Genomic DNA, 17,649 nt, shown 5'->3' with positions numbered 1-17,649 from the left:
TTTAAATTTTGTGTTACCTCAAATAAATAATTTAATTTTCGAGTTTGAATCAAGTTTAACTTTACAATAAAGATAACTCGATAAATACATCAAAACTTTTCACAAGCAAAATCAAACACTAATAGTAATAAGAAAGTTATAAAAACACGAAAATTATAATCAAAATTAATTAAGTTACAAAATATATCAATCTAAATGAACACTTTAGAAAATTTTAATTTGAAATAAATTAACTTAAATTAAGAAGATATTTTAATTTCAAATTTTAAAAACAACGTGAAAGAAAAGGGACTTGATTGAAAAGTTTTCAAAATTCAAATGAAATTAAAACTTAAAGGAACCAATCATGTTATCTCAAAAAGCAGAAACATTAGAAAATTTGAATAAAAAAAAAACTGGAGGGACTAGATAGAAATTTTCCCATTTCCCTCACTATTTAACCCCCTAAAACTTTTTCTTTTTTTTTTTTGAAAAACACCCTCCCTTTCTCTTTTCCCTTTATTTTCCTCTATCTTCTCTTTTTCTCATTTATCTGGCTCGTCATTGGATGTGAAAAAGCATTTAGTTTGCACTTCATTCCGACTTAATGTTTAAAAATAGTTTCTCTCTATCTTATGTTGAAATGGAAGTTGAGAAGTCTCAAAGTCAAAACCAAATTATTACAAATAAGTTTCTTCAAATACCTCACATTCACAAAAATTCTTAAACAATGAGTGTCTATACACACCCCAAAACGGTTAATGAAAAAGTTGACTAGCTAACTATTTATAGCTCTTCTCTAAAGTTGATTAGCAACCAAGAGATAAGAGTTTAATATAACTTTAAACACTGATAATTATCTTAAAAAGATATTCAAATAAAGCTATTTATAGAACAATTTCCATCAGCTTCAAAGCTCTCAAGAGATAAGAATTAAGTATAGCTTTTCCAAGCACATAAAACTGCTCTACCTCTTCTCCAAGTCATACAAGCAAATGATGATGATTATCCTAAAATGTTAACCACAAAATATTTCCACAGTTGCGGCCTTAATGATATTTAATTAAAAGTCAAACATGATAACATAAAAGACTTCAACTGTTCCAAAATAGATACTTCTAACTGTAGTTTGAACATGAAAAGAGACAAGCAGTATAGGTAGAGTTTTAGCACAAGAAACCTCAAACTAATCAAACATGGGCTTCAAGCAAGATTCATGTCTCAACTAGTTTGGTCTTTAAAACATGTTCCTTTAATGTTAATAATGTCAACCTTAAAAGATTTTGATTGGAACATACACTTATTCTAGCATAAGTGTAAATAGTAGATATAGTTGTATTCCACTACTTGTTCTAACACACCGTAGAACAATTAAATATTTCAACTCAAAATTCTTCAGCGGCGCACTGCACACAATGGTTGAAAATTTCAAAATTTTCTCTTTTTCAAAAAAAAAAAAAAAACTCTTCTTTCTTTTTCTTCTTTTCAAAAAAAAAAAAAGTCGTTACTTTTCCCTTTCCTTTTCTCAAATCTATGTTTAAAACCTTAAAAAAGGATAAAAGAAATTTTATTTTATCTTCTGGGCTTAAGGAAATTGATGGGTCTCTCATGACTTTAGGTTTAAACCCTGGTGAGGTCATGTTCATTAGAGCCTTCTCTCTTTCTCATCTCAAAGCCCCAAAAACTTCTCGAAACCAAACCTCAATTATCAACAATGCATCCACACAAAAAAAAAAGGGGGGAAAAGAAAAAAACGAATTAAAAAATTATACATTTGGTATTCTGAAACTGCTACTGCTTGTGCTCTCTGTGTTTGTGTGTGCCTATTGGTATTCTTTTCTAATTTATATTTTTTAATTTTTTTGTTGTGATGTTGATAGTGGTTGATGTTTTCTTGGGTTCACTATACGGGATTTCTATAATGATGAGATAAAAAAAAAAGACAAAAAGAAAAAAAAAAAGCACCCTTATTTAATTAGGCAATTAAGGTTTTTAAAATTTATTTATTTGTGCCTCAAAAATGTTAGATTTGCATGCTTGTGTTCTTGATCAGGAAGAAACTTTTTTTTCATTTTCCTTCTTTTGATTTCCGAGATTCATTTTTAGCAGTTTTGATATTTTCAAAAGTAAAAATAAAAAAATACAATAATAAGTGGTATTTACTACCACTTTGATTCACGACAACCACTTTATGGTTCAAAACCATAAACTGAAATATCATAATAATATGGGCCTTTAGGCCCAAAAGTAAAATGGACTTTAAAATGAACCGTTTCTTGGAATGGGGCTTAAAACTAGGTTCAAATATGGACTTGGGTTGGAATTTAATTGGACTTAAAACGAGCTCTTCCATCGAACCTCGTTATTAATAATTAAAATTATTTAAATACAAAATCAAATTTATTTATAAAAATGTTTTTATTATTTTCAAAATAATCCACCATGAAAAACCAAAAACAAATAAATTTCAATTCAGCTTGTCGTTATTTCAACCAAAATTTTAATCGAAATCTAATTCGAGTCCTTAAATTTTATGAAAGAAGTTCAATTTAGTCCCAATTTAAAAAATCATATTTTAATTTAAGTAGCAAACTAGATTAATACTAAATCAAATTTAAAATCAAAATCAAAATCAAAATTGATTTTACTCAAAAGTATCATATAACCTCTATTTTAATGGATTCAAATCCCAATAAATTCGAAATCACATACTCTGGACAAAATTAGGTGTCTATAACTGCCCCTTTTAGTGTGTTGCTTGTGTAATAAGGAAGGTGCAAAGGCATAGACACCTATTTTGTTTTGGCCCTTCTTTTTTTTTTTTTTGAAAAATAAAATGAAATAGAGAATTAACAAATGAAACCTTAAACTAGCTTTCTAATCTTTAAAGGTGATTAATCTCATAATTAAACCTTTTAAGGCATAAACAAACTTTATGTTTCTAAAGTAAAACAATCTTACAACTACTCTTGCTTTAATTCATTTCTACCAATTGAATATTTAGAATGGTTGTTTGTGTTTTGATTACCATGTGCTAAATTTCTCTAATGGTTAATTAGAATGTTGGTTGTTAAGTATAGTTAATGTGAATGTTAAAGATTGATTGGTTGATTGTTTGATTCGGTTAAAACGCTTAATAAACTACAAATGATTATTGTAGTTAGATATGTAGATAGATGAGGCTGAGATAAGAGTTTATTAAGTAGAATGTTAATATGATTGTGTTGAACAATAAAACCTAGAAGAGAGCTATAAACTAGCTAAGACTGAGAAGAGATCCTGAATTGTAGTTCCTAGGTTTGAATGAGGTCAAGAGGAGATTGATTAGGGATGACAATTGATACGATCAAGACGTGTTAGCTTGGTTAGTAACTAGTTGACTAATCGATCATTGCCCCACTAATTGCATTAGTCTAAAATAAGAAGGCGGAAGTTTAGGTTAGCTTACTTGGTAGATAATCTAGCTTAGCTTTCTATGTTTTGATTTTAATTGCATTAATAATTCCTAAATCGACTAGGTTGGTAATCACTTAACTAGTAACTTGGGTCACTAGTGCATAGTTATCACATTTCATTTACTCAGAAAATCGCTCTGTATATTTCTAGTATGACACTTTACAAATATAGCATGGTGATTTTAGAGGTATTACACTTAAGAGAAAATCATGTTTTACATGCACTAGAGTACATTTACCCATTTGGCACTTGTGCATGATTATTTGGAAAGTTAGAGGATTGATCTATGTATTTATTCTTTGTTTTATAATTGGTCAATAAGGGCAAATTTCTTGATGTAAACTAATGTTTGCTATAATGATATCAACTTGAAAAATATGAAGATTTGGCATTTGAAAATATGTTATACCATGAATTGAGGCATTGCCTAACTAAACTTTGAGATATGTTGATCTATGGGTTTGTGCTAGTGATGATATGTTAATTGATACTTTAAGATAATGTTTCGATTATATGAGTTATATTGACTTGATGCTAACATTATAGCATGCTTAATTGCACAATGGTCATATATTATGAAATTGGATTTGCTAACACCATTAAACTTTGGAAAGCTCAAGGCATAGTATGTTTGTTTTGTATGAAAGTAGTAGGGGTGCATACGAGACTTGATTTGATTATTCCAACATCCAAGGCCTAAGTCTCATCTACAACTTCGTTACTCCTACTTTGGACTTTATTAGTTTGAACATGTACTTGAGCCACTACGGGGATTTTCATGTCTTTAAGTATATTTCTATGTGATTTTAGAATATTTGATATATTTGTTATGTCTTGATTTATTTTGAGAATATTAATTACTTTTGGTTTGAGTTGTGATGCAAATTATATGCTTATGCATACATTTAAGTGTTAAAATTTATTTTACCTAGTGAATTTTTTTTATCTATTATGATAATGATCATATTTTTGCAAATTTTAAACTCGTTTTTGTATTTTCAATATGCTTACAATGATTTAGTGTCATTTCGTATATGTATAGAGACATTTATAGACTCAACTTGTGATACTTGCTTTTTGCATTTTTAAGTCCGTATCTCAAGACATTAAGAATGTATTCAAAGACTCAATAACAATTTATGAGATCTATGCTTCTCTAGGTACATATATTGAAACATATCATAATTGTCTTGATACATGAACACTAAAATCTCATGCCATAAAACAAAAAAACTAAAAACATTATTTAGAGGCCAAAGTCTCGAGACATGGTGCTAGTATCTCGAGATATATAGGTCAAGTCTTAAGATATAGCTATATTGTCTTAAGACACGAAACTTCAAAGCTGAACTTAAATATAAAAGAGGCATATCTTTGACATAGCTATGTATTTTTCTAAGTTAACCTAGTATACGTAACCTGCCTCTGTGTTTGATTGTCTCTGACTCCAATATGTTGCGTATAAACCCGTTTGAGTTTGAAATAGCTATGTATTTTTCTAATTTAACCTAGTATACGTAACCTGCCTCTGTGTTTGATTGTCTCTGACTCCAATATGTTGCGTATAAACCCGTTTGAGTTTGAAATAGCTATGTATTTTTCTAATTTAACCTAGTATACGTAACCTGCCTCTGTGTTTGATTGTCTCTGACTCCAATATGTTGCGTATAAACTCGTTTGAGTTTGTTTATCACTTGTTATATTTTTTAATTGTATATGTCACACTTCAGTTATTTTTGTTCAAACTTTTAGCTTTGATGGTTAGTTTAATGTTTATTTTTTATTGCTTCGACAACAAATGTGACACTTTGCATCTAATCATCTTCCAAGTTAGGTATAAAATGTTGTATCAAAATTTAATAATTTTTATTTATAATTAAATTAAATAACATATATTATAAATACTAGAATTCGCCACATATATCTATTTGAAAACTATGTATTTATAACATACTGATTAGCTTTAAAAATAACATATATTAAAGCATAAAACAAATTATTTGAAACTAATCAATAATATTAATAAAATATATACAATATTATAATAAAAATAGTTAGTTCAAAATAAACCTAAAGTTTTACATTAATTCAATCCAAATTAATTCAATCCCAATCCCAACCCATGATCAATTCTTATTTTTAATCGTCTTTTTATTTTAAATTTAAATTGTAAACTATATTTATTTTAAATCTAACTATTATAATAGATATATAATAAGGCTCGTTTGTTTCATTTGAAAATAACTTTTGGAAAATGATTTCGAAAAAGCTAATATTTTCGATATTTGGATGAATCTGTAAAATATTTTCGTTGTTTAGTAGATTTCTTAAAAATATTTCATAAAAGTTGTGTTCAATTAAACAAACATACATTTGAGATTTTCTTATTTTTCACTGTTTAATTGAATTTATTTTTATCTATAATTTTATATTTTACATTGTTTTTGCATATTTTAAAAATATTATGTTAAATTCAAATTCATTACAACGTTATTTTTAATTACATGACTACTAAGTGAGTATTTTTATTTAAAATGTGACATCAACATAGTTGACAAAAAATTTAATAATGTCAACAATTAGACTTGATTTTCCAATTTGAAAAGTAAAAGAATTAAATTTTTAAAAATAAAAGTACAAAGACTAAATTACAAATACGTGAAATGTATGTAGATTTATGATATATTTTAACCTTTATAATACAAAACATTTATTATTAATATATTTGTAATTGTAATAAATATTTATTATTAAAATATTAATATTGAATATTTTCAATATTATGTGAATAATATTATTTAAAATTATTATTTTTAAAATTTTTAGAATAATAAATTATATTTATTATATTAATAATTTATTATATGACTAAATATAAAAATTAAATATATATATTTAATAATATTGAAAAATATAATATTTTAAATATTTTTTAAAAATAAAATTTATTATCAATATAATAATATTAAACTTAATTTGAATTAATTTTTATATAAAATAAAATTAATTATAGAACTCCAAAAATGATTTATGCTTTTCAAAAGAGTAAGTCATTTTACACCAAAAAATTATTTTACCTTGACCTATAAATTATTTTCCGTTGACTAAATTATTTTTATAAAATTAACACAAAAAATATAAAAATATTTTTGTAAAATATTTTACATGTAAATAAACACACTTTTAATAAACATTTTCCTCCTATTATATACCAATAAAATGCTCGGGGATGAAAATGGGAAATGTCTACAATACTTGTGTCGAATCAGATACAATTTACTTTCTTTTTGCAAGAGCCTCGAAAAGAGCACTGTAGTCCACGCGGCATCAACAGATTGGATAAATCCCATACGTTAGCGCTCTTCCCTAACCAATTAGGTTCAACCGCGTATAATTATTTTAAAGCAAAAATAAATAAAAATAGAATATGCCCTAACAAGTCATCCAGATAAAAGGTGGTCTATTCTTCCTGTTTTCTTCCCTTTTTCCCTTATTTCAAAGCTCTCTCTCTCTATTCTCTTTGGCTTATCTATCGCTTTGATTTCGCATCCTTGCTGTGCACTCGATGGCAAATCGATGGTTGAGGCCTGAGGTAAGCTCAGATTCATGTCGTTGGTTCATTTCATTTTTTTCTATAGGTTATGGTATATTGTCAGATCTGATGAATTAATAAGAAAAAAACGGGGATTTGGGGGGCACTTTGCAGGTGTATCCGCTGTTTGCGGCCGTAGGTGTTGCTGTCGGAATCTGCGGGTTTCAGTTGGTGCGCAATATCTGCATCAACCCTGAAGTCAGGTCTCTCTCTCCTTTTCATATTTTAATATATTTATGATTTTTGTTATATATAAGCTAGTTTTGCCTATTTATAGGATTTTTTAAAATATTCGTTGTGTTTTATGTTTGATTTATATTTAATACGAATATAGAATACAAAATTTCTAATATATAAAACATATATAAAACGCTTATGATTATTTCTTAAATATATGGATATTTGTTGGAGATTTATTAATAGCACATTTGAGATTAATGTTTTATACTTTTCATACAAATCATTGTTGAGAGTTGCTAGCATTCAGCAAATTCAACATATTGTTCTTTTCTTTTGGGGGGGGGGGGGTTGCTTCAAATTTACTGATACTCTTGGTGGTAGATTCATAAGGAAGGAGTGCCGAAATAGATAAAGTGTCAAAAATGAAGAGTTTGTGCATGGTGGTCTTTGTCTACGAGCAATGAGCTATGGCATATTGGTCAATCACAGGGAGGATGCTACCACTTTGAGTGTAACTTGCATATTTCCTCATAAATGAGGTATATGCCATAGGTAGCTCTTTCTATAAATGACCTATAATAAATCGAGTTAAACCATATGCAAACTCTTCAATTTTCCCGTTCTGTCATGACTTATATGCCATTGGTAGCTCAAGCTGTGGCATCTTCTCTATAAATGGCCTATAAAAAATTCGACTTAAACCGTATGCAGTTTAGGCACTTTGAACAGTTTCCGCTTTAAGAATCCATTAGGGATTTTGATAGAATTGGAAGACAAAACCCAAATCGGATGGAATGATTAAAATAGCTTACTTGAAACGTTCATCTTATCATGCATTGTAAGAAGTTGCTATACTTGCCATTGCATGATCAAGAAGATCAGGAGTAAAGGCGACAGAAATCAAGAAGAAAGCTAGTATTATCATCTTTTTAAAGAACCTAAATCAACATGGGACAAAGATTTTAGTTGCCTCTCTTGAAATCTAAATCAGTAATATCTTGGGTTTGATCATTAGATAAGATCACATATCTTTCTCTAAAGAGCTCATAGCAAAGTATTACAAAGAGATAGGAAAGATCAAGGGATAGGATAGCATGGTAAGAATTACATTATTTGACGAACCTCGGATGACTAATGAAATTATACTGATTCATAAGAGAGCTATATAATCTAAATTTCTCCTAGGATATGATTCAATATCATTTCGATTTCGAGTTCTTTATATGTGTGTACATTTATATGACATGCATTAATCAGTGGCGACTATGTATGAAAGCTAAATCTAACCAATTGCAAAAGCAAAACATTGAACAATGCGATGTACTTAAAATAGAATAACCTACGATAGTCACTTCCTATAATGTCCTCAATCATAAAGTTTAGATTCAAGAATCAAATGTGAACAAATTAGCTAAATCATAAAACATATCAGCAAGATAAAGAACCTATTACCTCAAAAAGAAATTAAAAAAATATCATAGTACTTTATTTTAATGTAAAAAATAATTAAAAGAGCAAAGAAATCCTCACCTTTGCCCGATGGCCCTGGACTGGACCTTGAACATAAGCAGGACCACCAATCATGTCCCAAACATTTGTTGTAGCTAAGGAAGTTATCTTTGCTTTTATTCAGCAAAGCTACGACTTTTGTTGTACTAGTGAAAGTAACTGGGAAAGCTGCTGCTACAGTTGTCTATTTGAGGGAGTTGTGAATACTATTATTGTTGTGAAAGTATGGAAGGTACTGTTATTGTTGTACATGTGAAAGCCGCTGTTCTTACTACTATAATGGGTTTGTATCTATTGTTGGTGGTACTGGCCATATACATGTGGTTTCAAGTGAAAGTTGATAGCACGTTTAAATCAAATATAAGTCTACTTTTATTTAACGAAAATCATGGGGTAGGTTTACAAAGGGATTTTTCCTTTTATAATTGAATCATCTTTGTCAAAATTCATCTCTTTTTTTACACGTAATGAGGAATGCTACTTGTCGAGATTACTGAATGCCACCTGGAGATGTTTGCATAATTGCAACATTGATTTTTCAAGTCAATCGGTCCATCCAATTTGTTTTTTATTACTGATCAGGGATTTTCTAGAGAGGAATCAAACCCGGGTATACACTATTACAGTGCACTTCCTGCTCGCCCTTTCTACAGTTCCATGACTATGTCGATACGAATGAGTGGAAAATTAAAACTTATTTTGCTTTTAAAAAGTGAATAAATAAATAAATAAGCAAATAGGCAAATTATCAAGCCAAATTTTGTCATATTGGGTATTAGTGAAAGATTGTGAGAGAGAATCAATTAAACTGTTGAATATATTGATTTTCACAGGGTAACCAAGGAGAACAGGGCTGCTGGGGTTTTGGACAACTTTGCTGAGGGAGAAAAATATTCTGAACATTTCTTGAGAAAATATGTCCGCAACAAGACGCCAGAAATCATGCCCAGTATCAACAGCTTCTTCACTGACCCAAAGTGAGGCTTCACTCTTGCTTTATGCTGAAACTAAAAAATAAAAAAAATAGAAGAACTAAGTCTTATTCAATCAATACCAAGTTATGCCCTTTCTTTCTGCTGACTCTGATGCAAATTTGTGTTGGTTTTGCACTTGGATGAGGTGTGTTCTTTAAGAGAATAAAAGGTGGTGTGGATTTTTCGAAGTTGTGTTGTTTTAGCTTAAATGAATGACTTTTATTTGCAATAACATGATTTTGGTAAGTGGGCAATTATGGGTTTCCGGATCTGCCTCATTAGGTAGAGTATGGATGTGGTAATTTTTAACGATTTATTGACATTTTCTGGGAATTTTATGATTTAGCTAAGATATTACTGTTCTTGGGCTCCAAGGTAATGTGGGTTGTATTAGACTCGTATTTTCGTCGATTCTGCAAATAGAAATACAGTCTAAATACAATAATCTGTTTTTTATAATCTTCAAGACTCATCGAAATGGAAGAAATAGTGGAGGGAAAATCCCAAGAGAATCGGCTTACATAGAACAGAGCTACCTTAGAGCAGCTAGCATCCTGTCGCGTGTTCGAAGGGAAGACATATGCGAGTCTTTCAGCATTAAACAATCACTAATTATAATACTAAACAAGAAGAGGTAACACATTAACAACCTTAAGGCAATCTGATTCGAATTATTATCCCATAAAAATGTTAGTGCTTCTCGAATTTCAGCAAAGCATGGATTAGACATATATCTAAGTTCGAAGATCTGCTTAAAAAGTAAGAGAATTTTGATAAAAATAGATGTTCAAAAAATGAGTTTAGACAATAATTAAGGCTCAAGCCTCGAGTAAAAATTTTTTAAGTTGAGTTTGACCCGAACAAATTATATTATAAAATAATAAAAACAATTCTTCTTTTTTTCCCTTATTTAGCAATCAATAGCCCTCTTTGAAGTTTGAAGTCCTAAATCCCTAACAAAAACCTTTGTTGTTCTCCACTCCACCAACACCCATTGGCCACCATCATCATAGTTCATCAGCTGTTTATTTTCGTGCACTGGTTTCGTAAGGATTTAGTAGATCAAGTTCGAAGCATCCAAGATTCAGCAACTCAACTCCGATCAAAATTTTATTCATTTTATATTTTTATAGTTTATGGCATGTACCTAAGTTGAGTTTTGAAGTCTAATGTTTATTTTGATCCTTTTTTGTATGTTTTGGTGGTAAGGACTTACAAGGTCTTAGATGATGAATATGCAAGTTTAAACATGTTACTGTATATGCCAAATTGATGTTTATGCATTTGTTTATAAGTTGGCTTTCGAATGAATTTGATTGTTGTCGCATGCGTTAAATGCTTATTTTTAGGTCATTTTATCATAGAGTCTCGATACAATAAGAACATACCTTGAGACCATAAGAATAAAATTAACCATTTCATGCATTTGCTTGCTTTAAGTCTCAAGATTGATCAAGGAAGTCTTGAGACAATCTAACTTAAGTCTCAAGACAATGTAACTTTTGTTTCGAGACAATGTCACTTCAAAGCTAAAATAGATTCCAAGTATCGAGACATAAACTAAACACCCAAACATTAAACTAAATTAAGAAAATATGAGAAATTCGTCTCAAGACATAAGGCGCATAGTCTTGAGACATAAACCCCAATATCTCAAGACATCTTCATATCAAATTATAGTAAAGCCCATCTTGTCTTGAGACATGGAAGATATGTCTCAAGACCTCCAATAGAAATTAGTCACATGAGTTTGAATTTAAATCCTAAATACAATTTAACCCTATATAATCATTGCATTATTATACATTGCATTCTTTAAATGTATCAATATGTAGGATATGAGAATGCATGGGAATTTAATTGCTTCAAATGACACGTTGCTTGTCAAAAAAGGTTGAATTGGTCAAATGATATTAATTAATTGTGGGATGTGAAATCTTGGTTGCCATGGAAGTGTTAAAAAGTATGTTAGGATGTGTATGAATATGTATGAAATACTTTATTGTATGAAAATGTTAATAATGTCCCTATGGCCAAGTTAGACTTGTTCATGGGCCGAGCTGGGTGGCCCAGCTTGAAGGCCCGCTTGAAAAGTAAGAGGGTTTAGGTAAAAATATGGCCCCGAAAAATGGGTTTGGGCAAAAAAATAAGGCCCGTTTAGAAAACGGGTTGGGCCTCAGGTAAGACTTTTCTCCCGAGCCCGACCCAGCCCGAATATGCCAAAAAAAAACTGTTGTTTTTTTATTATTTGTTTTTACTTTTTTTTGTTATTTTCTTGTTTTTTTCACTATTTTGCTATCATTTTACTATTATGTTGTTACTATTTTGCTGTTATTATTTGGATATTGTATATCTCTTGTTTTATTGTTAATTTTGTTACTATTTTAAGTGCATTTGCTTGTTAAGTTGCACATATCTTAGTGTTATTTAAATTACATATTTTTAAATTTATTTTTAATTTGTTAGAAACATTTATTTTAATGTTTTTAGTCTTTTAATGTATTATATATATTTAAAATTTATATAAAAATAATATAAAAAATTAATGTGTGGGTTAATTTGGGTTCAATTTTAGCATTTTTATTCAGGCTAAGTTTGGACAAAATTTTAGGCTCATTTTTTAGGTGGGATTTGGCCCGGGCCTAGCGAATGAGCCTAAAATTTTGGTTGAGCCCAACCAACTCGACCCATGAGCACCTCTAAGCCTAGTATGGGATGAATTGTTAATTCTTGCAAGTTGCCAATAGAGTCAGTAAAAACATGAAAATGACTATGTGAAAGTTGATGAATAAATGAATCATGACTCTCTACCATTTGGGGACCATTAAACGGAAATGAATGTGTATGAAGTATATTTAAGATCATGAAATTTGATATGCTATAACATAGAAATGGAAAGACGATAAATACTACATGAATAAAGATCTTGATTATGTGGTAGCAATGTTAGGATATTGTTGGCATGTCAATTAGGGTCTCATGTGTATTTTTACTGGAATTTTGTAATGGTGTTATGTGGAGTTCTAGAGTTATGTGATTAGACTTCGAATTTTGTTACGTTACCCCTTGGTCAAGCTTGTTTTGCAGATCATTAGGCTTACATTACCTCTTCAGAGGCCCTCATGATACATTCGGAGTTTTGTTGTCTTTGGGCTTAGCACCTTGATGCTCATTAGTGTATGCAAATTTCCTATTTATCTAAATCCTATATTACTAAGATTATAGTAGGCGTTAATTCAAACTTCGATAAAAGTTGAAAATGAAATGAAAAATGTGGCTATAAGGTGCATAATCTAAATAAGCTAATAAGAAATTGATATGGTAACAAATTCTAAATCTGTGTGGCCTAAGTGAACATGTCTTTAGTGATATTATGGTAATTGATAATCATGTACGCCCTTAGTGAAGTTACGAAAATAAAATGTATGATACATAAAAGAGAATGTTTGTATACATATATGAAAATGTTAAAAAACTATGGTTTAAAGGATTGTGTGTGAGATTAAACTCTATACAAACTTTCCATAAGATTTTGGAACATGAATTCCATAAATGATTGACAAATAAACTATTAAAATGTAATTTGAGGCCAGTAATTTAATTAATTTAAATGAATCGGTTTGTAGCATTATAATGCGGGTTGAGTGAACTTTGTATGACATGCTTAAGAGGGGATCAACATTATAAAAGGATAGGATAAATAGGTTAATCTTTAGATACTTACTAAGCTTATCAAGCTCACACGGTAATGATTTAGAACCCGTAGGTAAAACCATTTCCGAGAGGATTGAATTAGTGATTTAGATGCATTGCATCACCACTTGATGATAGAAGAAGGTTGAACATTGGATGATATCTTAGAATTTGTATCAAAATGACGTTTACATAAAGGCTTTGTCCCTTGAAAAGAGTTGTAATTATTTGTTTCATGTTGATAAGTGATAATGTACTTTAATTTGATGATTTATAAATTATTATTTGATCATTGAAATTCTTGAGTATGCTTTATGAATGTATCTGAGTTCTACGAGTCATTTGAATGTGTTTTAAATGATTTGAAACCTACCGATACTTAATGGTGTTTTTATATGTTTTTAGACCGAGTTTTGGCTTAAGGACACCAAGTTCCGGTCCTAACTTATAGGTATCGGAATAGGACTTTACAATAGTTAAAATGCTATAATACCAGGCTTAGATATCCTGGGTAGGGTTCCTTGCATTGTCTCGGTCGTTTTGGTCTCCTTGTGTAACGCCCCCTTTACCCGAGACCGTCGCCGGAGTCGAGCACGAGGCATTACTAAACTTATTTGAGCACTTAAACAAATTCAAACAATTTATATCACACTTTCCAGACAAGCTGTCCAACTGTATCATAGTTGCTAAATAATTCATATCTCGAGTTATAAAACTCGAAATCCAAATCCGTAAATTTTCTATGAATTTATACTCATATATCTACTTACCAATTTTTTCTAGAATTTTGGTCAAGCCAATTAGTACAGTTTATTATTTAAAATCTCCCTGTTTCAGGGTTTGACTACTCTGACCTTTGTGTATTACGAATCAGATATCTCTCTGTACAGAGCTTCAATGACTATGCCGTTTGTCTCTAATAAAACTAGACTCAATAAGGAATCTGTACATATAAAGTATGACTTCTAATTATCTTTGTAAAATTTATGGTGAATTTCCAAAGTCAGAACAGGGGATCCAGAAATTACTCTGGCCCTGTTTCACAAAAATTTAAACATCTCATAAAATATAGCTCATATACCTGTTTTGCTTCTTCCATATGAAAATAGACTCATCGAGATTCGATTCCATAATTTATTCATTATTTAATTCCATTTCTACTATTTTAGTGATTTTTCAAAGTCAAACTACTGCTACTTACCGAAAACTATTTTAGTACAAATATTGTTAACTAGTTTATAACATCTTTACTTCAATTCATTCAAACTCTATACATGCCATATAAATCTTCAAACATAAAACAAAAGCTACCGGAATTGATCTGGATAGTGTGCTTTGTTGTGTTGATCCGATCTACCCACTTCACTTCAAGTCAATCTACATAAAATATTAAACACACACAAGTAAGCTTATTGAAGCTTAGTAAGTTCATAGGTTAAAAGTAATGCTTACCAAACATAATATTTCCAAACAATACCAAAACATTTACTAAAGTTTCCTGCGATTCACAACCATTGTTATAATAATTCACATAGTTGAGCTCAACAAGAATAACTACTCAATCTCTTTCATTTGGATCACTTCTCTTTATTTCTTATAATCAAATTAGGAAACGGCTTACGAAATTGAGTACGTCGTTGCTCAATGCCACGATTCACAACTCAGTATGGTTTTCCTCATTGAAATACCATACCTACATTTTTCAACTCGGTATGGGAAATGCCATACCTACATTTCTTAACTCAGATGGGTTTGATAATACCATCCCTACATTTCACATTTCAAGTATGGATAATACCATACCTACATTTCACAACTCAGTATGGATGATACCATACCTACATTTCACACTTTGTCATGGAACAACCATGGTCTTATCCGTCAATTCATCACACGTCACGATACTGAACGTACTCAATCCTGCGTTTTCCTAATTTGCATTTCCACATTTATTCTTTCATTAACAAAATCTACACAATCCCACAAAAATTCGTATATAATAACACATTATATACTTCAATCATTCACAAATAAACATCTAATTTCAACCATATGAACTTACCCGGCTAATTTGTAGAAGATATTGAAATTTTGGGACTATTCGCAACTTTTATTTTCCTCGTTCTTCTTTGGATTCTTGATCTATAATATAAAATATTTCTACTCATTAGCATTTATTTGATTTCTATTTCACTTCACAATTTATGCTGTTCAAATTTCGAAATTACACTTTTACCCCAAAATTTACAGTTTTCACAATTTAGTCCCTACTCAATTCACCCATCAATTGAACTAATTTTTCTCAATTAACACTTTATTTTATCATTATAAACTATTTCAAAACCTTTTATATTCTGAATTTCAACAGCAACCTTCAATTCACAACTTTTTCACAATTAGGTCCTAAATATCATTTCCTATCAAAATCACTTAATAAAACCACCTTAATATGAAATTAGAACTTAAATTTCATAATAATTCATCATAAAATTCCCTTATCCATCCAGGGTAACTTCCAATTTCACCCATAAAATCAAAAACTAATGAATTCTACAAGTGGACCTAATTGTAAAAGTCATAAAAACATAAAAATTATCAAGAAAAGCAAGAATTAGACTCACATGATGTAAAAATATGAAAACCAGCTTTCTCCAGACCTTCTATGGCGTTTTGGCTGAGAAATTATGAAGAAAATGTCTAGATTTTTCAATTACATCATTATTTAACTATTAACTTTTATCTATTTCCAATTTTGCCCCTTGTTCACATTGTTTTCTTGCTTATTTCATACCCAAACCGTCCAGCCATTAACCTTTGGGTCTAATTGCTCTTTAAATCCATCTTTTAAATACTTAAGCTATTTACTCACAATTTAACAAATTTTGTGCTATTTTCAATTTAATCCTTTTCAATTAATTAGCCATCCAAACGTTAAAATTTTCTAACTAAACTTTAATACTAACTCAATGACACTCCATAAATATTTATAAAAATATTTATAGCTCGATTTTCAACTTTGAGGTCTCGATACCTCATTTTTGACCCGTTTGACCTAATAAATTCTTTTAATTCACTAATTTCACCATTTCACAAATTCTTCTAAATTCTTACTTGACTCATAAATATTAAATTACTATCTTGTTCAATCTCATTTGTCGAATTTAGTGATCTCAAATCACCATTTCCGACACCACTGAAAATTAGGCCGTTACACCTTGGAGCTCGTACTTGACCTCGACCACCTTTAATCACTCAATAAGAGTTTCTAAATGATTTTAAAGCCTTCAAAAATGATTTTACCTTGTTTTTATAGTTTTATTGAAATTATTTTAAGTTTTAAGTTATTGTAAAACTTTTATCTTTCTCAACCTGAGTGATCTCGATTAAGCCAAAGAATTTTCAAACACTTGTATGATTTGGGCATGTCCCCGTATATACTCAATGACCCAAAATGATTTCTAATCTTGTTTGAAACTTTCTAACCTTGCCAATTTGATTTATAAAACATTAATATGATGCGAAATAGATATATATATATTGGTTTAAGCTTGAAATTGTCGTTGTTGCAACTCATATTCGTTCCAATCGTTGAGATGGATGAGTGTTATAGTTCATTTGACTAGTTCATTCAACATATATACCAATATTACCAAGCCAACAGTTAAACCATGTCACAAGTTCGATAATGGTTATTGTTACAATTTCATTTTCAGTCCTTAGTAAATAGTAGTGGAATATAAGTAGAATAAATTTATTTTGTTCGATGTCTCCGAGCTATGTAACCCCATTTAATTTTGGCCATTAAATAATTATTTTTATGAATAACTAATTCTTTCTTTCAGTTTTCTTTTAGTCTATTCATAACAAAATGGATTCTTCCAATGTATAAAATAAAAATTCCAATGACTTTTGCTACTCTAATCATCCCAACCATGATTTTTTCATTTTTCTAGCATTTCATTTCACCTTGAAATAAGTATACGAAATATATCCATATGCAAACGGATTGTATAAAACATGTATATTATCACTTTCTAATAGTTTAATGCCACATCAGTAATTTCATCTTAAATTTTAGGATTTTCATTTAGATTTGATTTTTTTAAGATGAAAATCTTAAAATTTAAAATGAAAATTCTAATATGACATTAAATTATTTAAAAAGAATATAAATGACATAACATCACTGTATCGTTGAATGTTTTCCCACTAGAGGTACACATGGGCCGGGCCAAGTTAGGTTCTGGCCAAGTCCAGATAAAATTT

At 29.8% G+C, this 17,649-nt stretch overlaps 1 protein-coding gene across 1 annotated transcript; it reads left to right on the top strand.

Moving 5' to 3' along the window:
- The first annotated feature begins 6,858 nt into the window (after positions 1-6,858).
- Positions 6,859-9,922, top strand: LOC108458586 (uncharacterized). The gene is made up of 3 exons (XM_017758000.2): positions 6,859-7,027; positions 7,142-7,230; positions 9,550-9,922. The coding sequence occupies exons 1-3, from the start codon at positions 7,001-7,003 to the stop codon at positions 9,695-9,697; spliced, it is 264 nt and encodes an 87-aa protein (XP_017613489.1). The 5' UTR covers positions 6,859-7,000; the 3' UTR covers positions 9,698-9,922.
- Positions 9,923-17,649: the final 7,727 nt, after the last annotated feature.

The sequence above is a fragment of the Gossypium arboreum genome, chromosome 7, assembly GCF_025698485.1.
Source record: "Gossypium arboreum isolate Shixiya-1 chromosome 7, ASM2569848v2, whole genome shotgun sequence".
In the NCBI taxonomy this organism is placed as follows: domain Eukaryota; kingdom Viridiplantae; phylum Streptophyta; class Magnoliopsida; order Malvales; family Malvaceae; genus Gossypium; species Gossypium arboreum.
Note: the sequence above shows the minus strand (reverse complement) of the source record. Positions and strands in the feature narration are given on the sequence as shown.

What these genes read in the sequence shown, in the direction of transcription:
- LOC108458586 (XM_017758000.2), top strand. Translation starts at nt 7,001, where the DNA reads ATGGCAAATCGATGGTTGAGGCCTGAG. An exon ending in ATCGATGGTTGAGGCCTGAG is followed by an intron (nt 7,028 to 7,141) that starts GTAAGCTCAGAT and finishes GGCACTTTGCAG; the next exon opens with GTGTATCCGCTGTTTGCGGC. An exon ending in TGCATCAACCCTGAAGTCAG is followed by an intron (nt 7,231 to 9,549) that starts GTCTCTCTCTCC and finishes TGATTTTCACAG; the next exon opens with GGTAACCAAGGAGAACAGGG.